Source organism: Hypanus sabinus, chromosome 14 (genome assembly GCF_030144855.1).
Source record: "Hypanus sabinus isolate sHypSab1 chromosome 14, sHypSab1.hap1, whole genome shotgun sequence".
NCBI lineage: Eukaryota > Metazoa > Chordata > Chondrichthyes > Myliobatiformes > Dasyatidae > Hypanus > Hypanus sabinus.
In genome coordinates, this window is record NC_082719.1 from 14,964,356 (window position 1) to 14,990,160 (window position 25,805).

Below are 25,805 nucleotides of genomic sequence, written 5' to 3' on the forward strand. Positions count from 1 at the left end.
ACTGTGGGCTTTTTGTTGATGACTTTATCATAGTGTATGTATTTGCTCTTTGGATTTAATTCCTACCATTGTAAAATAATTTGACATTTTGTGAAGATTTGTTATTTGTATGCGTGGATAATAATGCCCATAGGTCTATAGCTGTACTCTGCAGGATCTACCTTTGAGTGCATCTTCGAAAGTATATAGATTGATCGTCTTTTTTAATTAAGAAACTGCTGAGCCAAGAAGGTGCAGAGGTAAAGATCCCTTTACCTCCACAGGTGCTGTTTGACCTACTGAGTTCCAGCAGTTTGTTTTGTGCATATTTAATGTTGGATTGCACTGCTAACGTGAAATTTTGCATTATTATGCACCATGAAGTACATATTTGTCAGAATAGATATGTTTTAGCCGGAGGAATCTTTGGGGATTTTGCACATTTCTCCCTTTTTGATTAATAAAGATGTAAATAAGGAAATTACATTCATTTATGAAAGTAAAGCAATATTAGATTTGTGACTTAGTCATAACTGAGAAAAGTTCAGAAAAGTTTGAACCATACCATTTATTGGATTTTCTTTCCAAATTTTATTTTGGTCACTACATTGCAGGGAATCATGCTTTAGATGAATTTAAATTAGCTTGTTGGATTTCCAGCATCTGCAGATTTTCTCATTTGTAACTTGTTTTTCTCTCTTTTATTACAGATCACCAGAAGTTGGAGAGAGAGGCTCGCATTTGTCGGCTACTAAAGCATCCCAATATTGGTATGAATGTGTCTTGTGCTTTACAAGCTGCATTTCCAAACAAACTGTAAACCATTCTCTTAATATTTTTTAAATTTCCTTTCCAAACAATTCAAGGCACAATCTACCTGTGTCATCCTGACTGAAATTCCATCGACTATCATTTTATAAATATTGACTGAAGTACAGAGAAATGACCCTGGGAGCACATTGGATAACTAGGACAGGTCTGGTCACTGCACTATGGGAAGATTGCTGCCGTAGTGGGGGGGGGGGGGGGCGATATACACGAGTTGTGTAAGGACTGCTGGTTTGTAGTTGTGAAGAAAGATAAGATTTGCATTAATTTTGTTATATATACCTTGGCAAAACGAAATATCTTGCTCATGACAAAAATGGTGCATTTTCTCTGCACTGATATTCTGCTTTATTTTCATGATAGTTACCTCATAAGTACAATCTCTTTTGGCTTCTAAGTTCAGATCCTAACATCTAATACGTTAGCCAGGAATTTGTAATCAAGTTTATTGCCATATGTGCAAGTACATGAATGCACAATTGCAATGAGAAACTTGCTTTTAAGAGAATCACAAACTTTTAACATCATATAAGTTGCATTCACAAGAAATGCTTAAGTTATACATAAATTATACACAATTTTAAAAACAAAACACAATTAGAAAAAAGCCTCAAATGCTGCAGTATATTCACATCCTTTGGCAGTTCATTTTAGGTATTCTCTATCATCTGTGTAGAGAAGTTACCTATCAGGTGTCTTTTAAATCATTCTTATCTTACCCAGTGACTGTGCCTTCAGTTTTGCACTCCCCAGCCATGAGGAAAAGACTGTGACCTTCTCCATACTCCTCATGATTTTATAAACTTCAGTGAGATTTCCTGGGAATGTCGATCTCAGCATGTCCAACCTCTCCATTACTCTAGCTGTCTAGTCCAGGCAGCATCCTCTTAAATCTCTTCTGCATGCTCCCCAGCTTGACAATGTCTTTTCCATAGCTGGGTGATCAAACTTGTACACGGTATTCCATGTGGATTCACCAATGCTTAGACCCAGTGGCCACTTTTGGGCACACCTGTATACATCATTAATACAAATACCGAATTAGCCTATCATGTCACAGCAACTCAATGCATAAAAACATGCAGTAATAGTCAAGAGGTTCAGTTGTTAAACCAAACATCAGAATGGGATAGAAATGTGATCTAAGTAACTTTGACCATAGAACATATAAGGATACAGCAAAGGAACAGGACGTTCAGCCCATAATGTTGTGCCGAGCCAGCTAAAAAGCAGATCAATAATCACTAATCCTTTCTACCTATACAATATCCATATCCCTTCATCTTCCTTAAATCCATGTGCCTATCTAAACATCTCTTAAAAGCCTCTAATGTATTTGCTTGTACCTCTGTACCAGGCAGCACATTCCAGACATCCATCACTCTCTGAGTAAAAAAAACTTACCCCTCACATTCCCTTTAACCTACACCTTCTCATCTTCAATGAATGCCCTCTGGTATTAGACATTTCGACTGTGAATTTAAAAGTCTAATGGCTTGTAGAAAGAAGCTGTTCCATAGCCTCTTGGTCCTGGCTTTAATACTGTGCTGGCATTTACCAGACAAAAGCAGCTGAAACAGTTTGTGGTTGGGGTGACTGGTATACCCAAGGCCTTCTTTCTGCATCTACTGCTATAAATGTCCTCATTGGATGGACGTTCATATCCACAGATGCACTGGACTGTCCGTACCACTCTGTGCATTGCCCAGCGATCAAGGTTAGTGCAGTTCCCGCACCAGGTGGTGATACAGCCAGTCAGGAATCTCTCAGTGGTGCCCCTGTAGAAGGGCTTGAGGATTTGGGGACCCATGCTGAACTTCCTCAAACACCTGAGGTGAAAGGGACACCTTTGAGCTTTTTTTTTGGCCACAAAACCAGTCCAGGCGAGATCTCTGGTGATGTGTATACCGGGGAACTTAAAACTACTCACCCTCTCAACTGCAGACCCATTGATGTTGATCGGGCCGAGCCTGTCTCCGTTCCTCCTGTAATTCACCATCAGCTCATTTGTTTTTAGACATTGAGGGAGAGGTTGTTATCCTGGCACCACTGTGTCAGGGTGTGAACCTCTCCTCTGTACGCGTCTCATTACTGCTAGAAATAAGGCTGTCCAAAGTCATGTCATCTACAAATTTGATCTGCAGATTGGAATTGTGTGTGGCAGTACAGTCATGCGTGTAAAGGGAGTAGAGAAGGAGATTCAGAACACAGCACTAGCTGTGGATTGATTTGGTCAGTTGGTCAGCAGTGGGTGTGGTTGTGGGGTGACTCAGGGGGGGGGTTACCTGTGTTGAGGGGCAGAGGTGAGGGAGCCCATCCTTACCACCTGTCGGCAATCTGATAGGAAGTCTGGGATCCAGCTGCACAAGGTGGGGTACAGGCCAAGGTTTTTGAGCTTCCTGTCAAGTCTGGAAGGAATTATGGTGTTAAATGCTGAGCTGTAGTTCAGGAACAGCATTCCAATATATGCATCCTTCTTCTCCAGGTAGTAGTGAGCACATTGTGCAGTGCTGTGGCTGTGGCATCATGGGTAGACTGGTTCTGTTGGTAAGCGAATTGTAGGGGGTCCAGTGTGGGTGGAGATGCTGCAGATACAGTCTTTGACCAGCCTCTCAAAGCATTTGCTTATAATTGAGGTGAGTGCAACAGGCTGCCACCATTCAGGCATGTTACCTTGGCTTTCTTACGTACAGGGACAATGATGGATGATTTGAAACAGGAGGGCACTACACACTGGGAGAGGGAGAGATTAAAAATGTCCGTAAACACACCAGCCAGCTGCTCCGCATACAGCGTGGTGCTGTCTGGCCCTGCTGCCTTGTGGCTGTTGGCACGTTGGAATGTTCTATGTACCTCAGCTTCAGAGATGACCGAGGTGCAGATCTCGTCAGCGGGTCTTGTCACAAGATTCACCCCTGTGAGGCACAGAGAATCTGTATTTACCGACAAGTAATTTTTATTATTTCAACTAAAAAACACATGGGTTCAATCTACTTGTGTGCTCCAACTAGAACCCCTGACTCTCCATGAGCAGTCAATGAAAAGAAAAGGTATTACCTAGGAAAGGAGTCTACGCTGGCCATGCGTTCCTCATGGTCCTGATCTCCATGTGTCCGTGGGATCCTCCATATCTGCGATGGTTGGTCTCTGGCTGCTGGAGAGTTATCGCCCCTGTGTATTTGGAGCTCCTGAGTCTTGTACTGTTCCTCATCAATTGAACCATTGGATCTCCATCCCTGACCTACCTGGGACACCTTCTTACTGGTCATTGTACAGGACTACGACCAGCATTATTTCATGGCTCTGTCCACCCCATTTATGCCTTTACACTCTTCATTGTCCAAACCAAGATGCTAGAAATGGTTGTTTGTATACATTACAAACAGCAGAGGTCCCAGGACAGATGCCTGCAGAGCTCTACTATTTTACAGACCTACAGCTTGAAAAAGTCCCTTCAACCACTAACTATGTGCGAACCAGTTCTAAATCCAAACCAGTATTTCACCATGGACCCCGTGCATCTTAATCTTCTGGATTAGCCTCCCATGAGGCATTTTGTCAGATTCCTAATGAAAATCCATGCAGATAACATCCACTGCCCTACCTCTTTCGACACCTTGTCAAAAAACTCAATCAAGTTGGTAAGGCATGACCTGCCCCATACAAAGCCATGATGGCTCTCCCTGATTAAGCCATTTGTTTCCAAATGCTCATACGGTATATCATATCCCTAAGGTTTTTCTCCAGCAATTCCTGAGAACCGATACGAGACTCACTGGTCTATAGTTCCCAGGATTTTTCCTTGTTCCTTTCTTAAATAGAATACAACATTAGCTTCTCGCCAGCCATCTGAGACCTTGCCCGTGCCTGGAGAGGATATGAAGATACTGGCCAAGGCCCAGCAGTCTCACATCTTGCCTTCTTCAATAATCTGGGGTAAATTCCATCAGGCCTTGGGGACTTAACCACCTTAACACTCATTAAGATGCCTAAAACTTCCCTCTCCTTGACCTCTAAATGCACTAATACACTCAGCATTGATCCCCTGGTCCTCCAATTCAATTCCTTTTCCTCAGTAGATACTGAACCGAAGTACTCACTAAGTACCTCACACATATTCTCCACATCCAAGCAAATATTCCCTCTTTTATGCTTGAGTGGTCCCCCCTTCTCCCCAGTTATCTCTCTTGATGCCTTGGGATTCAACTTAATCCTATTCGGCAGGGACTTTCCATAGCCCCTCCTGGCTTTCTTAATTCCCTTTCATTCTTTTCTGGCTTCTTTATACTCATCTGCTTTGCTTGAACCTAACTTCTGAAGCTTTATAAGCTTTTCTTCTAGACTGAATTCATCATCTCTCAAGACATTTATCTTTCCAACCCTGCCCTTCCTTCTAACAGGAACATACCTTTCCTTTACTCTGTGCAATTGATCTTTAAACACTCTCCACTTATCTAATGTGGACTTGCCAGGTAACAGGTGTTACAAGTTAACTCTTCTTAGTCCTTGGAATTTGCCCTACTCCAGTTGAGGACTTTACCACAGGGACCATACCCATCCTTATAGCTATCCTGACAGTTAAGTCACTATGCCTTAACTGTTTACCAACTGAGAAGTCAGTCACCTGGCCAGGCCCATTACCCAACACCAGGTGCAGTACAGCCCCTCCTCTCATTGGAGCATCCACCTATTGAATTAAGAAACCTTTCTTAACAAATTCTGCCCTATCTAAACCCCTTGCACAAAGAGGGTTCCAGTTTATATTGTGGAAGCTGAAATCCCCCATGACAACAACCCTATTATTTTTACATGTTTCCCTAATCTGATTATATATCTGTTCGTCAGTGTCCCGGTGGTCTGGAGTACAGTCCCATCGGCGTAATTGCAACCTTCCTATTACTGAGTTCCACCCAAATGATGTGTCTAAACACTCCATTATGTCTCCCCCGAGTGCAGCTATAATATTGTCCCTGATTAGTTGTACAACTACCCCCCCCCCCCCCCCCGCCTTTTCTCTCCTCCTCTATCTTTTCTAAAACTTTGAAAACCTGGTACACTAATCAACCATTCCTGCCCCTCTCTCAACCAGATTTCAGTAATGGCTACAACATTAGTTCCATGTACTGATCTACACTCTAAGTTCATCACCTTTACCTATAATACACATAGCATTAAAATACACACACTTCAAACTATCCGACACATCATACCTGTTATTTTGATTGTAAGTACTTTTCCTGACATCTGCCTTCTGGTCCGACCCTTCCCTTACTGATCTGGTACTCTGGTTCCCAGCTCCCTGCACACCTAATTTAAACTCTTCCAAGTAGCATAAGCAAACATCCCAGCCAGGGTATTGGTTCTCCTCCAGTTCAGGTGCAACCAGTCCTTCTTGTATGTGCCACCCCTTCCCCAAAATAAGTTCCAATGGTCTAAGGACTTGAAACCCTGTCCCCTGCACCATGCCCTCGGCCACTCATTTATGCATGCTATCATCCCTAATCTGTAGTACCAGGAGTAATCTGGAGATTACTACCTTGGAGGTCCTTTTCTTCAGTCTCTTCCGCAACTCTGTATACTCACTGTATTGGACCTCTTCCCCTTTTCTGCCTGTGTCATAGGTGCCAATATGCATTACAACCTCTGGCTGTTCCCCCTCCCCCTTGGGAAAATTCAGAATTCAGTATCAGGTTTAATATCACTGGCATATGTCATGAATCTTGTTAACTTACTGGCAGGAGTACAATGCCATACATGATAGTATAGAAAAAAAATAAATCAATTACAGTAAGTATATTAATGTATACTAAATTATTTAAAAATAGTGCAAAAGCAAATAATTTTTAAAAAGTGAGATAGTGTTCATGGGTTCAATGTCGTTTAGGAATTGGATGGCAGAGGAGAAGAAGCTGTTCCTAAATTGCTGAGTGTGTGCCTGCTGGCTTCTGTACCTCCTTCCTGTTGGTAACAATGAGAAGAAGGCATGCCTGGGTGATGAGGGTCCTTAATATTAGATGCCGCCTTTCTGAGGCACCACTCCTTGAAGGTGTCTTGGAATCTACAGAGGCTGGCACCCAAGCTGGAACTAACTCCATCCTCAGCTGCTTTGACACACCCTGGACCCTAGCACCCAAGGGGCAACACACCATTCTGGTGTCTCTTTTGTGCCACAGAATCTCCTTTCTTTCCTCCTAACTATGAGTCCCCTGTAACTACCACTCTGCCTGACTTTACCCTTCCCTGCTGAGCCACAGTTCCACCAGCCTGACTGCTGCTGCGCCCAGGTGTGTCATTCCCACTCCCCACCCTCCAGCTGTATCCCAAGAGTTATACTTGTTACTGAGGGGTATGGCCACCGGGGGAACTTTGCACTGGCTTCCTAATGCCCTTCCCTCTCCTGGTGGTCACCCATCCACTGCCTGAAGCCTGTACTCTGGCTGTGACCACCTCTTCAAAAGTCTCATCAATAATATCTTCAGCCTTGTTTATGACCCTGAGTACATCCAACTCCAGCTTCAACTCCTTGACCCGGTCAGTCAGACACTGAAGTTGGGTGCACTTCCCTCAGATGTAGTCATGAGGGAAACAGTCAGGTACTCCTGAATCCGACAGGAGGAGCGTTCCATCCTGACTGCTGTGTACTTAAAAAAAAAAGTCTTACCTCTTCTTAACTGTGCCTCCACCTGTTCTCCCTGAAGCCTATTAAGCCAAAGCCCTCCCCCTCAATCACTGGCACACTCAAGCAATGGCTCATTCATTTCAACCTACCGTCCTCTTATTTGCAGATGAATCTAGGGCTCTGATGCCAACACTTTACCATGCCTGTGCAACTGAAAAAGACTGGCCTTACCTGATTCACCTCCTTTTATTTCCTCTCCCCTTTCTCTCTCTCTCTCTCTCTCTCTCTCTCTCTCTCTCTCTCTCTCTCTCTCTCTCTCTCTCTCTATCTCTCTACACTCTCACTCTATCGCTCTCTCTACATTCTCACTCTCTCTACGATCTCTCTCTCTACACTCTCACTCTCTCTACATTCTCTGTCTACACTCCCCCCTCTCACACTGCCTCCACTCTCTCTCTTTACACTCTCTCTCTCTCTCTCTCTACACTCTCACTCTTCCTCCGTCCCTCTCTCCCCACTCTAGGGGTCTGACACCAATACCCTCGTTCCCCCTGCCTGAGCCACGGAATGATTGTTGGTGCCAGAGGGCGTTATTTGAAAAACTCAGAATTTGCTGATATCCTGGAATTTTCGTGCATTACATTCTCTAGAGCTTGGTGCAAAAAAAAACAAGAAACATCCAGTAAGTGGAAGTTCTGTGGGTGAAAATGAGAGCGGTCAGAGGAGATTGGTCACATAACCACACATTACAAAAGTGGTGTGCAGAAGAGCAGCTCTAAATGCACAACACATTGAACTTTGAAGTGGATGGGCAACAACAGCAGAAGGCTGAAAACGTACACTCTGTGGTCACTGTACTAGGTACCTCCTGTACTGGATAAAGTAGCCACTGAGTGTATCTAGCTTCAACATAATGTTCCTACTCCTAAACCCAGTGTCCTGTCTGACGAAGGCTTAATGGCTTCTTCACTTTCTGTCTATTTGTATGGGCTGCTTTCAGCAAACCATGAAGTTCTGCTCCCAGGTCCCTGTCGTCCGCGGCACTTTCCTGTGCCCTGCATTTGCTGCTTTTACTGTCCTGAATACATCACATCACAATTATTTAAGTTGAAATCCATTTTCCATTCCTTAGCCCAACTCCCTTATTGATTATCTAGAAAGTGACATACAATTGGTTAAGAACCGATTCTGCCTGCAGTAAGTGAGGTTTTGAGTAAATAGTTAAAGGACAACAGAATTTTCTCCGCTGTTGAGTGAGTTGACTTTGTCAGGCAACAAAACTTTGCTTCTTTGATATGTTTGCTTCATAAAAGATGAAAGCACCATTGAAGAGTTGTTACTTGCAAGGGTATTAGAAACAGATATGAAGGGGGGAATCAACTTTTTTTGTTGTTGGGCAATTTTTCAAAGAGAAGGACATTTCTTGCTTGTGCAACAGATGACAGGATACCTCCGTGGGGTTATTATTTTCTTGAAAAAGCTGTACTTAACATAGTTACCACACTCACCGTCATAGTTACCATTCACAGGCACCAACTTGTCGCAAAAAAATCATTAAATACCATTATTACAGTGGTAAATAAAATCAAGTCCCAAGTTCTCATTTCGAGAACTTTGTATCGAGAATAATGAGCAGTCTGAATGTTGCAAACAGAAATCAGATGGGTCTCAAAAGGAAATTGTCTGAGACACTCTTATGCGTTTTTTGAAACTGTGATAAAATTCTTTGAAGAATCAGATGTTTCATTCAGTAATCAACCAAGACTATTAGTCATAATGTTGAATATTTGGCAATTTTTCACAATGTTTGGTGAAATCAATCTTCAATTTCAAGTAAGTGATGTGAATCTCATCAAAGTCAAATTATTCATCTTTATAGTTAATCCATAACTCAAATAGAAGAAGTTTTTATTTAACAGCCGGCTGTGGTCTGGGAGGCACTGAATTTTGGGAACTACTGATTTAAATAAATGTTGAGCGACAGAGGTTGCAACACTATCTCCTAAGACACCCCACTAATCCCAGATCTCCACTTGAACTTCAACCATCAGTTTTGGCTTTCTCACAAACAAGAAAATCCAAGCAACACACAAAATGCTGGAGGAACTCAGCAGGTCAGGCAGCATCTATGGAAAAAAGTACAGTCGATGTTTCAGTCAACCCTTTGGCAGGACTGGAGAAAAAAAACTGAGGAGTAGATTTAAAAGGTGGGGGGAGGGGAGAGAGAAACACCAGGTGATAGGTGAAACCAGGAGGGGGAGAGATGAACTAAAGAGCTGGGAAGTTGATTGGTGAGATGAAGTGAGAGAGGAGAAATGGGATGGATAATGGAGAAGCAGTAGGGTAGTGGAGGTTGGAGGGCATTACCAAAGTTTGAAAAATCAATGTTCATGCCATCAGGTTGGAGGCTACCCAAACGGAATATAAGGTGTTGTTCCTCCAACCTAAGTGTGGCCTCATCACAACAGTGGAGGTGGATGCAATGGACAGATTGGGATGGGAATAGGAAGCGGAATTAAAATGGGTGGCCACTGGGAGATCCCATTGCTCTGGCAGAAGGAGCGTAGATGCTTGACAAAGCGGTCTCCCAGTCTATGTTGAGTCTCATCGATGTACAGGTTCACCAGTCTCTGGCCGAAGAAATTCCTCCTCATCTCCATTCTGAAGGGATATCCCTCTATTCTCTAACACCCTTCTAAGGGCGTGTCATCCCTTATGAGCCTGATTGAATTCTTGAGGATGTGACTAAACACATTGATGAATGTAGAGCAGTGGATGTAGTGTATATGAAGGCATTTGATTAGGTTCCTCATGCAAGGCTCAGTCAGAAAGTAATGAGGCATGGGGTCCAAGGCGACCTTGCATTGTAGATCCAGTATTGGCTTGCCCACAGAAGGCAAAGGGTGGTTGTGGATGGTTTGTATTCTGCATGGAGGTCGATGACCAGTGGTGTTCTGCCGGGATCTGTTCTGGGACCTCTTCTCTTTGAGAATTTTATAAATGGTCTGGATGAAGAAGTAGAAGGGTGGGTTAGTAGGTTTGCTGATGACACAAAGTTGGGGGTGTTGTGGATAGTCTGGAGGGTTGTCAGGGGTTACAGCAGGACATCAATAGGTTGCAGAACTGGGCTGAGAAGTGGCAGATAGAGTTCAATCCAGATAAATATGAAGTGGTTCATTTGGTAGGTCAAATTTGAAGACAGTGTATAGTATTAATGGTAAGACTCTTGGCAGTGTAGAGGATCAGTGTAACCTTGGGTCCGTGTCCATAGGACACTCAAAGTTGCTGCAAAGATTGACAGTGTTGTTAAGAAGGACCTTCATCAACTGTGGGATTGAGTTCAAGAACCATGAAGTAATGTTATAGCTATATAAGACCTTAGTTAGATCCCACTTGGAGTATTATGTTCTGTTTTGGTCACCTCACTACAGGAAGGATGTGGATATTATAGAAAGAGTGCAAAGGAGATTTACGTATGTTGCCTGGATTGGAGAGCATGCCTTATGAGAATAGGTTGAGTGAACTTGGCCTTTTCTTCTTGGAGAGACAGAGGATGAGAGGTGACCTGATGGAGGCATTGATCAGGTGGATAGTCAGAAGCTTCTTCCCAGGGCTGAAATGGCTAACATGAGAGGCACAATTTTAAAGTGCATGGAAGAGGGGATGTCTGGGGTAAAATTCTTACACAGAGTGGTGGGTGTGTGGAATGCACTGCTGGCAAAGGTGGTAGAGGCAGGTACAATAGGGTCTTTTAAGAGACTGGGATAGAAATATGGAGCTTAGAAAATTAGAGGGCTATGCAATAGGATAACTCTAGGCAGTTTATACATGTTCGGAACAACTTTATGGGTCGAAGGGCCTGTAATGTGCTGTAGATTTCTATATTCTATGCTCTATGTTTTATTCTAAGGCTGTATCCTCTGATCTTAGGCTTTCCCATCAGAGGAAATGTCCTCTCCTCATCCTCTCTATCGAGGCCATTCAGCATTCGATAGTTTTCAATGAGGTCATGCTTCATTTTTCTGAATTCCAGTAGGCACACAGGGGATCAAGTGCTTTTTATTTAAAACTTGGAATCATTTTCATGAACCTCTTTTGAAGTTGTGTATCCAGTTGCAGAGGGAGGTATAGAGACTCAGGTTTTGCAAGCTTGATGGTAATTTTGGATGGGATAATTATGTTGAATGCTGAGCTATAGTTGATGAACAACAGTTTGATGCAGATTTTCTTGTTGAACATAATGTCCGGAACAGTGAAGAGCCAGAGACATTGCATCTGCTACTGTCCTGTCATGGTAGCAGGTAAATTGGAGCAGAGGCAGGAGTTGACCTCTCGGGTCAATTCTCACAGTTGATGTAATTGCCACTGGATGGTGCCATGCTCTTCTTGGACACTGGTACAGAAGATGCCTATTTGAAGTACGCGAGAACCTCAGACCACAGATAGGAGAGGTTGAATATATCTGCTCTGCACCAGACCTGCGGTACTTGGCCAGGTATCCAGTCTGGACCAGATGCCTTTTGTAGATTCACTCTGTTGTAGGAAGCCCAGACTTACAGGGTCATGTGGCGATGTGGATGTTTATGTGGTTGATTCATAGTTTCTTCTATCAAAATGTGCATCAAAAACATTAAGTTCATCCAGAAGTAATGGGTCATTGGAAGTTATGCTACCTGATCTCGCCTTGTAAGAAGTTATATTGTGCAAATCCTGCCACAGTTGCGGAGTGTACATTTATGATTCCATTTTAGTCTGAAATTGCTTCTTTGTGCTCACCAATACAGTACAGTTCTTCACACGTTCCCCGACCAGGTTGAACAAAGGAATTAATTAATGAAAATTACATTATTCTGTGCATTGAAAGCATTAATGTCCCAGCCTTGTGTATACAGGGAACAATTTAAAATTTTGCATGTTGACAATATCTCTGTTGATCATTTTTTAAATAATCTGAATATTCCTTCGCTTTCATCTGATTCTAAAGCCAAACTTAATGCGCCTATATCATCAGAAGAAATATCTTTTGCAATTTCTGCATTGTCTTCAGGGAAATCTCCTGGACCTGATGGGTTCCCCGTAGAATTTTATAAACCATTCTCTTCACTTCTTTCTCCTCAGTTACTCTCAGTATTATCTGACTCGTTTAATTATGGCAAATTGCCACCCTCTTTTAATGAGGCATCTATTATTCTTTTATTAAAAAAGGGTAAAGACCCAACAGAGTGTTCCTCGTATAGGCCGATTTCTTTGCTTAATGTTGATGTTAGAAACTGTAATTCCCTCTATTATTTCTGATGATCAAACTGGTTTTATTAAAAACCGTCTTCCTTTTTTTAACATTCTGCGTTTATTTAACATTTTATACTCACCTCCAACTGGGATTCCTGAATGTGTTATTTCCCTCGATGCGGAGAAAGCATTTGATCGTATAGAGTGGAACTACCTTTTTGCAGTTTTAGAAAAATTTGACTTCAGTCAAAGTTTTATCTCTTGGATCAAATTGCTGTATTTGTGTCCTACTGCCTCTGTTTTAACTAATTTTCAGAAATCCCAGTTATTTAACCTCAAACGCGGCACCCGTCAGGGATGCCCTTCAAATCCCTTTCTCTTTGATTTGGCTATAGAACCTTTGGCGATAGCATTTCGAAATTGTCCTGAATTGACCGGGATTTGGAGAGGGGGTGTTGAGCATAAAGTTTCTCTTTATGCTGATGACTTATTACTTTTTCTTTCAAATCCGTCTACATCCTTACCTCCAATGTTTTCACTTCTTGACCAGTTTAGCCAGTTCTCTGGATATAAACTTAATTTACGTAAGAGTGAACTTTTCCCAATTAATAAAGAAGCACAAGAATTAACATTTCGTGATCCCCCTTTTAAAGTAGTTCATAATCAATTTACTTATCTTGGGATTACAGTCACAAGGAAGTTTAAAGATCTCTTTTGTGAAAATTTTGCCAATCTTTCATATACTATAAAACAGAGTCTGTTACAATGGTCACCTCTATCTATGTCTTTGGTAGGTCGTATTAATGTTGTTAAAATGTATGTTCTCCCTAAACTTTTATACTTATTTCAATCAATCCCAATTTTTATTCCTAAATCTTTTTTAGATTCCTTAGACTCTATTATTTTGTCATATCTGTGGAAGAATAAGCGCTCTAGAATTAATAAAGTTTATCTCCAAAAATCTAAAAAAGAGGGTGGCATGGCTTTACCTAACTTTCGTTTATATTATTGGGCAGCCAATATACGTTGTGCTACCTTTTGGTCTTTTTTCCATGGCCAACCCGAGTGCCCTAATTGGGTGGCAATGGAGTTGAGCTTCACTGAAGAATTATCTATCTCTGCACTTCTTGGCTCTGTACTCCCTAGTAGTTTGTCCAGATTAATAGTTAATCCTCTTGTTAGACACACTTTGCATATATGGGCTCAGTTTAGGAAATTTTATGGTTTCCATGGTTTTTCCTTTTCTAGCCCCATCTTACATACTTTTTTTACCTACTACGTATGACTCAGCATTCCAGGATTGGTATAGGAAGGGCATTAGACATTTTGAAGATCTTTTTATTGATAATCGCTTCGCTTCTTTTCAACAGCTCTCTGCTAAGTTCAATCTGTTCAATGTTCATTTTTTTTAGATATCTCCAAATTAGACACTTTATTATTCCTTTAATTCCTAACTTCCCTGAAATGCCTGAGAAAAATGTTATGGACTTATTTCTTTCTATTAATCCACTAGGTAAAGGTTTAATATAATTTATTTGTGATAAATTAGCAGCCTTACGACGTGCCCCTGTGGATAAAATTAAAGTGGCATGGGAGCATGATTTAAATGCCCTCTTATCTGATGAGACTTGGGACTCGATTCTCAAATCGGTTAATTCAACCTCTCTTTGTGCTCACCATTGCCTTTTACAGTTTAAGATTATTCATAGAGCCCATATGTCTAAATCTAAATTATCTCGATTTTACTCTAACATTAGTCCGCTTTGTGATAAATGCAAAAGGGGCGAGGCCTCTCTCATTTATATGTACTGGTTTTGTCCTAGCTTGGAGAAATTTTGGAAAGATGTCTTCATAATGTTATCGTATATTCTGAATCACCACCTAGAACCAAACCCTTTAATTGCTTTGTTCGGTTTCTGGGGTGAGACAGATTTACATTTGAGTTCGACTAAGTGTCGAATATTATCTTTTGCCTCTCTCCTGGCTAGACAGTTAATCCTCCTTAGATGGAGAGATGTTGCCCCACCCACGCGTGCTCAATGGCTTAATGATATTATGACCTGCTTAGACCTTGAAAAAATTCATTATTCAGTTCTTAATTCAGACTTCAAAGTTCCATAAGGTCTGGGGACCTTTTATTGAGTACTTTCATAACCTTCCTCTTAACTAAGGTTTTTTTTTGGTTCCTTGCTTTCAGCTCCTTTTTTTTGGTAGTAGGCATTAATATCTTCTGTTGCTAAGTGTATTTACAGTTTTGGGGGTTTGATTGTCCTGATTCATATTCTCTATATTGTGTTGTGGTTGGTCTGGAGTTTTTTTTTGTTGCGGGGCTTGGGGAGGATACTAATTTTACATGTCTTCAATTTGGGTGCTTTCTCAATTATCTTTCTTTGTATCATATTATTATTGTATATTTTTACACTGTATCAATGTTCTTCATTTTGATATGGGTTTTTTTTTATCTGTAGTTATGTAGAAAATGTATAAAAAACTAATAATTTTTTTTTGCATGTGTAATATTTAGAATTTATGAATATTGTACTCAATGTGGAGAACAAGAGCAAACTTCAGAAGGACAGAAATATGCAAAGCCACTGCAGATGAAGCTAATGTATAGCTTTAACTAGGATGGATGGGAGATTGCCTCCTATAAAGTAATTTTCTATGACTGTAAAGCAACTTTCAAGCTCACATTGTTGTGAAATTTTGATAGACCAGGTTATTAATTCAAAGGGAGACCAATAAATGTGAACAATCTTTTACTGAGAGCAATCTATTTGATAGTCAGATAACATCTAAAGGAGAGAGGGCAAAGTTCATGAAGACCTTCCTTGGTTACATTTTGGTTAAACTTGGCAGTTACTGAGCTTTGATCTATTAATAGTCACTTCCCCCACTTCTTAAACAATGTTGATTTTATTTAGATACTGTCTGATGATGTTCTTTCTAGAAGCTGAGTAAAACCTAATAATTTAAATCTCAGTGCATCCCAGGTGGCAATCTAAACCCTTTTTTGAGCATTGAGGATTTTTAATTTGATGGAACCTTTGCTTATTGCTATAATTACTGTAATCAGTTTTGCCGTGTTAAAGAAAGGGAAATCAAAACCTCAGTCTTTTGTGAATTATGTTAGCATTGTGTTTCTGTCTTTTAATTTATGGTTGCAAAGATGTTATCCATATTCTACAGAAGCAGTTTGTATATTTTCCATATTCAATGTTGTGCATACATAGCAACTAGTGATATTTAGATACATTTGATTTTGTGACATGCACATTAGCTTGCCAGCTTTGATACTTATTCATATTAATGCCTGGTTTCTGGAAGGCTTCAGGCCTTTTCTAATTATTAGTTGTCTGATTGCTTATTCATAAGGGCTGTACAACACAAAAACAGGCTACTTGGCCCACATATCTATGCTGACTATCAAGTGCTCATTTATATAATGATGAGAGACATTGATCATGTGGATAGCCAGAGGCTTCTTCCCAGGGCTGAAACGGCTAACTTGAGGGGGCATAATTTTAAGGTGCTTGGAAGTAGATACAAGGGGTTGTCAGAGGTATGTTTTTCACAGTGAGAGTAGTGGGTGCGTGGAATGTACTGCCAGCAAAGGTGGTGGAGGCGGATACAATAGGGTCCTTAGAGACTCTTAGATAGGTACCTAGAGCTTAGAAAAATAGAGGTCTATGCGGTAGGGAAATTCTAGGCAGCTTCTAGAGCAGGTTACCTGGTCAATACAACATTGTGGGCCGACGGGCCTGTAATGTGCTGTAGATTTTGTACGTTCTATATAATAATCCCATCTACCTGTACTTGGTCTATAGCCATCTTTGTCTTGGAATTCAGGTGCTCACCTGTTTGTGTTAACTGTTGTGACAGTATCTGCTTTGACTATGCAGTCCGATAACGCGTTTCAAACCTTAACCACCTCTGGATGAAAGATATTTTCTTTAGTCAGGGAAAGCGAGGAGCTGATAGAGAGGAGTTAGAGGGAGGTGGTCACTCTGGGGCCATGTGTCACAGTCAGGAGGGGGAAGGGGAAGAGTCAAGTACTAGAGAGTACCCCTTGACAATAAGTACACCTGTTTGAGTACTGTTGGGGTGGGGGGACAGCCTACCTGGGGGAAGTGACAGTGGCCGTGCCTCTGGCACAGAGTCTGGCCCTGTGGCTCAGAAGGGTAGGGAGAGGAAGAGGAAGGCAGCAGTGATAGGGGATTCTATAGTTAGGGGGTCAGACAGGCGATTCTGTGGACACAGGAAAGAAACTTGGATGGTAGTTTGCCTCCCAGGTGCCAGGATCCGGGATGTTTCTGATCGCGTCTAAGATATCCTGCGGTGGGAGGGAGAACAGCCAGTGGTCGTGGTACATATTGGTACCAATGACATAGGTAGGAAAAGGGAAGAGGTCCTGAAAAAAGACTACAGGGAATTAGGAAGGAAGTTGAGAAACAGGACTGCAAAGGTAGTATTCTTGGGATTACTCCCCTTGCAACATGACAGTGAGAATAGGAATAGGATGAGGTGAAGGACAATGCGTGGTTGAGGGATTGGAGCAGAAGCCAGGGACTCAGATTTCTGGATTATTGGGACCTATTTAGGAGCAGGTGTAACCTGTATAAAAAGGAGGGATTGCACTTGAATCCCAGGGAGACCAATATCCTAGCGGGGAGGTTTGCTAAGGCTACTGGGGAGAGTTTAAACTAGAATTGTTGTGGGGTGGGAACTGAACTGAAGCGACTGGGGAAGAGGAGGTTAGCACACAAACAGATAAAGCTTGTAGACAGTGCGAGGGGGAGGATAGGCAGATGATAGAGAAGGGACGCACTCAGACCGAAGGCTTGAGATGTGTCCATTTCAATGCAAGGAGTGTTGTGAACAAAACGGATGAGCTTTGAATGTGGATCAGTACTTGGAGATAGGATGTGGTGGCCATTACAGAGACTTGGATGGCTCAGGGACAGGATTAGTTACTTCAAGTGCCAAGTTTTAGATGTTTCAGAAAGGACAGGGAGGGAGGCAAAAGAGGTGGGTGTGTGGCACTATTGATTAGAGATAGTGTCATGGCTGCAGAAAAGGTGGACACCATGGAGGGATTGTCAACAGAGTCTCTGTGGGTGGAGGTTAGGAACAGGAAGGGTTCAATAACTTCACTGGGTGTTTTTTATAGGCTGCCGAATAGTAACAGGGATATCAAGGAACAGATAGGGAAACAGATCCTGGAACGGTGTAATAATTACAGGGTTGTCGTGATGGGTGATTTTAATTTCCCAAATATCAATTGGCATCTGGGGTGGAGTTTATTAGGTGTGTTCAAGAAGAGCTCTTGACACAGTATGTAGATAAGCCTACAAGAGGAGAGGCTGTACTTGATCTGGTATTGGGAAATGAACCTGGTCAGGTGTCAGGTCTCAGTGGGAGAGCGTTTTGGAGATAGTTAATTCTATCTTCTGTACAATAGTGTTGGAGAGAGATAGGAACAGTCAAGTTAGCAAAGTGTTTAATTGGAGTAAGGGGAATTATGAGGCCATCATGCAGGAAATTGGCTTAGATTGGAAACAGATGTTCTCAGGAAAAAGTATGGAAGAAATGTGGCAAATATTCAGGGGATATTTGTGTAGAGTTCTGTCTAGGTACATTGCAATGAGACAGGGAAGTTATGGTAGGGTACAGGGACCGTGGTGTACAAAGGCTGTAATAAATCTAGTCAAGAAGAATAGAAAAGCTTACAAAAGATTCAGAGAGCTAGGTAATGTTAGAGATCTAGAAGATTATAAGCCTAATAGGAAGGAGCATAAGAAGGAAATTAGGAGAGCCAGAAGGGGCCACAAGAAGGCCTTGGCGGGCAGAATTAGGGAAGACCCCAAGGCATTCTACAAGTACGTGAAGAGCAAAAGGATAAGACGTGAAAGAATACGACCTATCAAGTGTGACAGTGGGAAAGTGTGTATGGAACCGGAGGAAATAGCAGAGGTACTTAATGAATACTTTACTTCAATATTCACTATGGAAAAGGATCTTAGTGATTGTAGTGATGACTTGCAGCAGGCTGAAAAGCTTGAGCATATAGATATTAAGAACGAGGATGTGCTAGAGCTTTTGGAAAGCATCAAGTTGGATAAGTGACTGGGATCAGATGAGATTGTGGGAGGCGAGGGAGGAAATTGCTGAGCTTCTGGCGATGATCTTTGCATCAGAGGTTCTGGAGGATTGGAGGGTTGCGGATGTTGTTCCCTTATTAAAAAAAGGAAGTAGAGGTAGCCCAGGAAATTTTAGACCTGTGAGTCTTACATCAGTGGTTGGTAAGTTGATGGTGAAGATCCTGAGAGGCAGGATTTATGAACATTTGGAGAGGCATAATATGATTAGGAGTAGTCAGCATGGCTTTGTAAAGGGCAGGTCATGCCTTACGACCCTGATTGAATTTTTTGAGGATATGACTAAACACTTTGATGAAGGAAGAGCAGTAGATGTAGTGTGTATGGATTTCAGCAAGGCATTTGATAAGATACCCCATGTAAGACTTACTGAGAAAGTAAGGAGGCATGAGATCCAAGGGGACATTGCTTTGTGGATCCAGAACTGGCTTGCCCACAGAAGGCAAAGTGTGGTTGTGGATGGGTCATATTCTGCACGGAGGTCAGTGACCAGTGGTGTGCCTCAGGGATCTGTTCTGAGACCCCATATCTTTGTGATTTTTTATAAATGACCTGGATGAGGAAGTGGGGGGATGGGTTAGTAATTTTGCTGATGACACAAATTTGCAGGTTTTGTGGATAGTGTGGAGGGCTGTCAGAGGTTACAATGGGACATCGATAGGATGCAAAACTGGGTGGAGAGTGGCAGATGGAGTTCAACCCAGATAAGTGTGAAGTGATTAATTTTGGTAGGTAAAATATGATGGAAGAATGTAGTATTGGTGGTAAGACTCTTGGCAATGTGGAGGATCAGAGGGATCTTGGGGTCTGAGTCCATAGGACACTCATAGGAGCTGCGCAGGTTGACTCTGTGGTTAAGAAGGCATATGGTGTATTGGTCTTCATCAATCGTGGAATTGAATTTAGGAGCTGAGAGGTAATGTTGCAGCTATATAGGAACCGGGTCAGACCCCACATGGAGTATTGTGCTCAGTTCTGGTCACCTCACTACAGGAAGGATGTGGAAACCATAGAAAGGGTGCAGAGAAGATTTACAAGGATGTTGCCTGGATTGGGGAGCGTGCCTTATGAGAATAGGTAGAGTAAGCTCGGCTTTTGCTCCTTGGAGTGAAGGAGGATGAAAGGTGACCTGATAGAGGTGTATAAGATGATGGGAGACATTGATCGTGTGGATAGTCAGAGGTTTTTTCCCAGGGCTGAAATGGTTGCCACAAGACGACACAGGTTTAAGGTGCTGAGGAGTAGGTACAGTTGAGATGTCAGGGATAAGTTTTTTTCACTCAGAGAATTGTGAGTGTGTGGAATGGGCTGCTGGCAACGGTAGTGGAGGTGGATACGATAGAGTATCTTAAGAGACTTTTAGATAAGTACATGGAGCTTAGCAAAATAGAGGGCTATAGGTAAGCCTAGTAATTTCTAAGGTAGGGACATGTTCAGCAGAGTTTTGTGGGCCAAAGGGCCTGTATTATGCTGTAGGTTTTCTATGTTTCTATGTTATATCCTCTCCCTAAGTCTCTTACTCCTTTTAAACCTATACTTTCTGGTTATTTGTACCCTAGCTACTCGGAAAAAGTTTCTGACTGTCTATCCTACATATACTCCTCATCCCTTTCTCTAAAGTACCTTCTCAGCCTTCTTTGCTCCAAGAAACACAATCCCAACCTCTCCAGCCTCTCTTCTTATTTAAGAAAATCCATCTGAGGGAACCTTGTTGTGAATGCACTCTGCACTCCAGCCAGAGCAAGCATGCCCTTTCTATGTTAAGGTACACATGCTATTCCAGATGCAGTTTTGCCAATGTTCTATAAAGCTGCACTTTAACATGTATGCTCACCTAATCTATGCTAATGAAACCTAGCAGTTTGTTAGTACCCTCTGGATTGCCCCATGTAGCTGTGTTGCGGCCTTAAGGGATTTTGGATTTCTTTTGAAGTCTTCTCTATTCCTCAATATTGCCCAGGGTCAATAAGGTTAAGGTTCATCTTCTATTGCTGAGTCTAACCTATCAGCTCTTCAATATCGTTCAAGGAAATAGAGTACAAAAGCAGGGAGATAATGCTGAGCCCTTATAAGACACCAGTCAGGCCGCACCTGGGAGTATCGTCAATGGTTTTGGGCCCCATATCTCAGAAAGGATGTATTGTCATTGACAGAGTCCGGAGGAGGTTCACAAGGATGATTCCAGGAATCAAAGGGTTAATATATGAGGAGCGTTTGGCAGCTTTGGGCCTGTACTCATTGGAATTTAGAATGTGGTTTGGGGTGGGGTGGGGTGGGGGAGTCCCATTGAAACCCACCAAATGTTAAAAGGACTAAATAGGATGGATATGGAGAAGATGTTTCCTATGGTGGGGGCATCCAAAACTGGAGGGCACAGCCTCAAAGCTGAGGGGCAACCTTTTAGAACTGAGATAAGGAAGAATTTTGTAGCCAGAGAGTAGTGGAATGCTCTGTCGCAGACTACGGTGGAGGTCAAGTCCAAGGGTATATTTAGGGCAGAAGTAGATGGTTTCCTGGTCAGTCAGAGCATCAAAGGATATGGTGAGGCGTATGGGGTTGAGTGGAACCCAGGATCAGCCATGATGGAAATGCGGAGCAGACTCGATGGGCTGAATGGCCTCATTCTGCTCATGGTCTTTAGTTCTAGAAGCTTGAGACTAACTCCTCACTGTCCACCAAATTTTGTACTGTAAATGCCCTCATCCTTTCGCTGTGTATTGCTGCTGGCAGGGCTCAGGTCCTAGTGTGCTGTATGATCCAGTGTTTGGATGATATAAATGGTGGCCCAGATGTGCTGAAAATGCATATGTGCCTGAAGAGGCAAGGTTTAGGCTGATTCCACTTGCTCTTCCATGATGTTCGCTCTTCCCTTCACTGCGCTGAGGCTGAGAGAGTGCCAGCTGTGTGATGAATGGAGACTGAAGCTATGAACCTACTCTGGTTACTCTGGGATTTGGGTCTATGGATTCAATTTGCTTCAAAATGCTGTTGCTTGCCCACCCGCCCCATGCATTCCTCTTCCTTTTGACTGCTGCTATTCTATGTCTTGATGGATGAGGTTCTACATAATATCTAGGGTCCTTGGACCTCAGCTTAATCAACAGAAGAGTGTAATAGCCAGTTCACTTGCAGTGAAATTATGAGTCTTACAAGGAATTAAAGGAAGGATATTTAGGTACACATTCATTTACATGGAGGTATCATTTATTTGGACCTATACCATTGAATTAAAATCTTTTAAAGGAAAAAAGTTTCATCAAAATCCAAATTCAGTCTTTTGATACTTTGGTCTAGAACTCTGAGCAGTATTCATGTTTTTCTTCAAATTTCATTCTGTAGACTTCACATTTAGATTACTAACACATCTCTCAGTCATTATATAATCCTGGAGTTATTCTTCCCAAAGTGACCTTCTCTTATCACATCTTTTCCCCTAAGGCTCAGAAATATTTCTTCTTAACTAGTTTCTTGAATGAATGAGATTTCTATGTTTTATGTGTTTTTAAAGTCTGAACAGAATGGGCAGACTCTTTCAAAGGGCACTCGACACCACCAGCAAACACTCATCTCACTGTGAAGCATAGTGGAAAGGCATCATGGTTTGGGGCTACTTTGCTGCTTCAGGGCCTGGACAACATGCAATCGTTGTGGGAGCAATTAATTCAAAATTGTATTTAGACAATTTACAGGAGAATGTCAGTGTAGCAGTTTGTCATCTGAAGCTTAATGGATGTTAGATGATGCAATGAGACAATGATCCAAAACAGAAGTAAATCACCCGTAGAATGGTTTAAAAAGAAGGCATGACTTGAAGAGGGCAGTTTATGCAAGGTATCCCAGAAATATTGATGAGTTTTATATGGAAGGATGGTCTAAATTTCCTCCTTGTATTGTGTAAATCTGATCAACAGCTACAGGAAATGTTTGGTCCAGGTTATTGTTCCTAAAGGAGGTTCTATCAGTTATTAAATACAAAGATTCATGTACTTTTTTTGTGTGTAACAAAGCTATCAACTCTATCCACTAAGTCATTGATGTGCAGCTTAAATAGATGCTGTTCCAACACCGCCCCTGTGGAACACCACTAGTCACTGGCAGCCAACAAGGAAAGGATCCTTTTATTCTTACTTGCTGCCTCCCACCAATCAGCCAATGCTCTAACCATGCCAGTAATTTCCTGTAATACTGTGGGCTCTTAACTTTGTAAGCTGCCTCATGTGCAGCACCTTGCCAAAGGCCTTCTGAAAGTGCAAATATACAACATCCACTGCATCCCCTTTATCTATCCTACTTGTTATCTCCTCAACGAATTACAACAGGTTTGTCAGGCAAGATTTTCTCTTAAAGAAACCATGTTGACTTTATCTTATCTTGTCCTTTGTCACCAAGTACTCCATAACCTCATCCTTAACAATTAGCACCAACGTCTCAGCCCCACCGCTAAGATCAATCTAACTGGTCTAACATTTCCTTTCTGCTGTCTTCCTCCTTTCGTAAAGAAGGAGTGATATTTGCAATCTGGCACCATGCCAAAGTCCAATGATTTTGAAAGATCATCACTAATGTCTCTACAAGCTCTACTGCTACCTCTTTCAGAGTCCTCGGGTGCAGTTCATCTGATCTGGGTGACTTATGAATACTTAGGTCTTTCAGCTTTTTGAGCACTTTCTCCCTTGTAAAAGTAATTGTACTCACTTTTCTTTCCTTGCAACCTTCAACAACTGGCACACTGCTAGTGTCTTCCACAGTGAAGACTGATTCCAAGAAACACCTATCACCTTGTCCTGGTTATTACTTCTCCAACCTCATTTTCTAGCAGTCCTATATCCACTCTCATCTCTTAATTTTTTTGCATACTTGAAAAAGCTTTTACTATCCACTTTGATAATGTTTTTGCTAGCCTGCTTTCATATTTTCCCTCCTAATGATTCTTCTAGGTTTTTAAAAGCTTCCCAATCATCTATCTTCCTGCTAATTTTTACTTTGTTGTATGCCTTCTCTTTTGCTTTTACCTTAGCTTTGACTTCCCTTACCAGTCGCGGTTGTGCTATCTTACCATTTGAGTATTTCTTCATTTTTGAACCTTCCTTATTTTTCACAGAAGCTCACGCCATTGCTGCTTTGCTGTCATTCCTGCCAGCATCTCCTCCCAATTTACTTTTGCTAATTCATCTCTCACACCACTGTAATTTCCTTTACTCCACTGAAATTTTACTACAGACTTTCTCCCTATCAAATTTCATGTTGAACTCAATCATACTGTGATCACTGGTTCCTAAGGGTTCTTTTACCTGAAGCTCCCTAATCACCTCCGGTTCATTACATAACACCCAATCCAGTAGAGCTGATCCCCTAGTAGGCTCAATGACAAACTGCTCTAAAAAGCCGTCTCTTAGGCATTCAACAAACTCACTTTCTTGAGATCCATTACCAACCTGATTTCAACAATCAACCTGCATGTTGAAATCTCCCATGACTATCATAACAATGCCCTTTTGACTCTGCTTTTCTATTTCCCATTTTTATCTGTGGGCCACATCCCAGCTACTGTTGGGAGGTCTGTATATACCTGCCATCAGGGTCCTTTTTACCCTTGCAGTTTCTTAAGTATTCAACCTCTTCTGGTCTACTTCATCTTCATCTGTCTACTGATTTGATACCATTCTTTACCAGCAGAATCACGCCACCCCCTCTGTCTACTTTCCTATCCCTCTGATACAATGTGTAACTTTGGACATTCTGCTCCCAACTACAACCATCTTTCAGTCACGATTCAGTGATGGCCACAACATCATACCTGGCAATCTGTAAAAGTGCAACAAAATCATCCACCTTATATCTTGTACTCCTTCCACTGAGATAAAACACTTCACTACCCTTTCTGATTCTGTATCCCTCATGCACTGATACTCACCTTGCTGGCTGCAATTTTGTTCTGTCATCTTCCTGCCCTTCCTGACAGTCTGACTGCACGCTATATTTGCTTTTTGACCATCCATCCTATCCTGAGTCTCTTTGCTCTGGTTCCCACCCACCTGCCAGATTAGCTTAAACCCAAGTGCTCTTAACAACCCTGCCTTCGAGAATATTGGTCCCCCTTGGGTTCAGGTGCAACACGTCACTTTTGTACAGGTCATACCTCCCCCAGAAAAGATCCCAATGAGCTAAGCCCTGCCTCCTTCTCAGCCACACATTTATCTGTCAAGTCATCCTGTTTTTACCCTCAATGATGTGCGGCACAGGGAGCAATCAAGAAATTACTTCCCGGGATGTCCTGCTTCTCAGCTTGCTGGCTAGCTCTCTAAATTCTTTCTTTAGGACCTCTTTGCATTTCCTTTCTATGTTATTGGTACCTCCTTACCCCTCCAAAATGCTGAGGACGTGATCTGAGATGCCCCTCCCCTAACACCTGGGAGATAACATACCATTCGGGTGTCCAGTTCTCATGCCTACAGAATCTCCTGACTGTGTTCCCCTCTTCTCCTTCTACACCATGGACCCAAGCTCAGTGCCAGTAACCTGGTCTCCGTGGCATTACCCTGGGTGGTCATCCCCACAATAGTATCCAAGACTGTGTATTTATTATTGAGATGAATGGTCACAAGGATGTGCTACACTCCCTGCCTATTTTCATTTCCATTTCTCCTGTCAGTCACCCAGCCCCTCACCTCCTGCAACTTAGTGGTGATTACTTACCTGTAACTTTGATCAGTTACATTCTCGCTCTCCTGTACAAACAGAAGATCATCAAGCTGCTGCTCCTAACACGGTCTTTAAGGAGCTGCAGCTGGATGCACTCCATGCAGATGTTGTTTCCCGACAGACCTTGAGTCTCCCAGGACTCCCAATATCTTGCATGAAGAACACACAATACCTTACTACACTAGGTATAGTAAGAACAAAAAAGAAACCTTAACAGAAACTTACCCAGAGCCAATGTTTCTTTCAAGCCAAAGCCTGAGACTCCTACCCCGAACTATGGTTGCCCCAAT

At 42.1% G+C, this 25,805-nt stretch overlaps 1 protein-coding gene across 7 annotated transcripts in view; it reads left to right on the forward strand.

Annotated features, from left to right (window-relative positions):
- Positions 1-25,805, forward strand: part of LOC132404565 (calcium/calmodulin-dependent protein kinase type II subunit delta) — a 460,565-nt gene that overhangs the window by 116,210 nt on the left and 318,550 nt on the right. For all 7 annotated transcript variants that reach the window (XM_059988784.1, XM_059988786.1, XM_059988789.1 and 4 more), the window contains exon 3: positions 690-749. In XM_059988784.1, the coding sequence (XP_059844767.1) occupies positions 690-749 (60 nt within the window). The remainder of the gene's footprint in view (positions 1-689; positions 750-25,805) is intronic.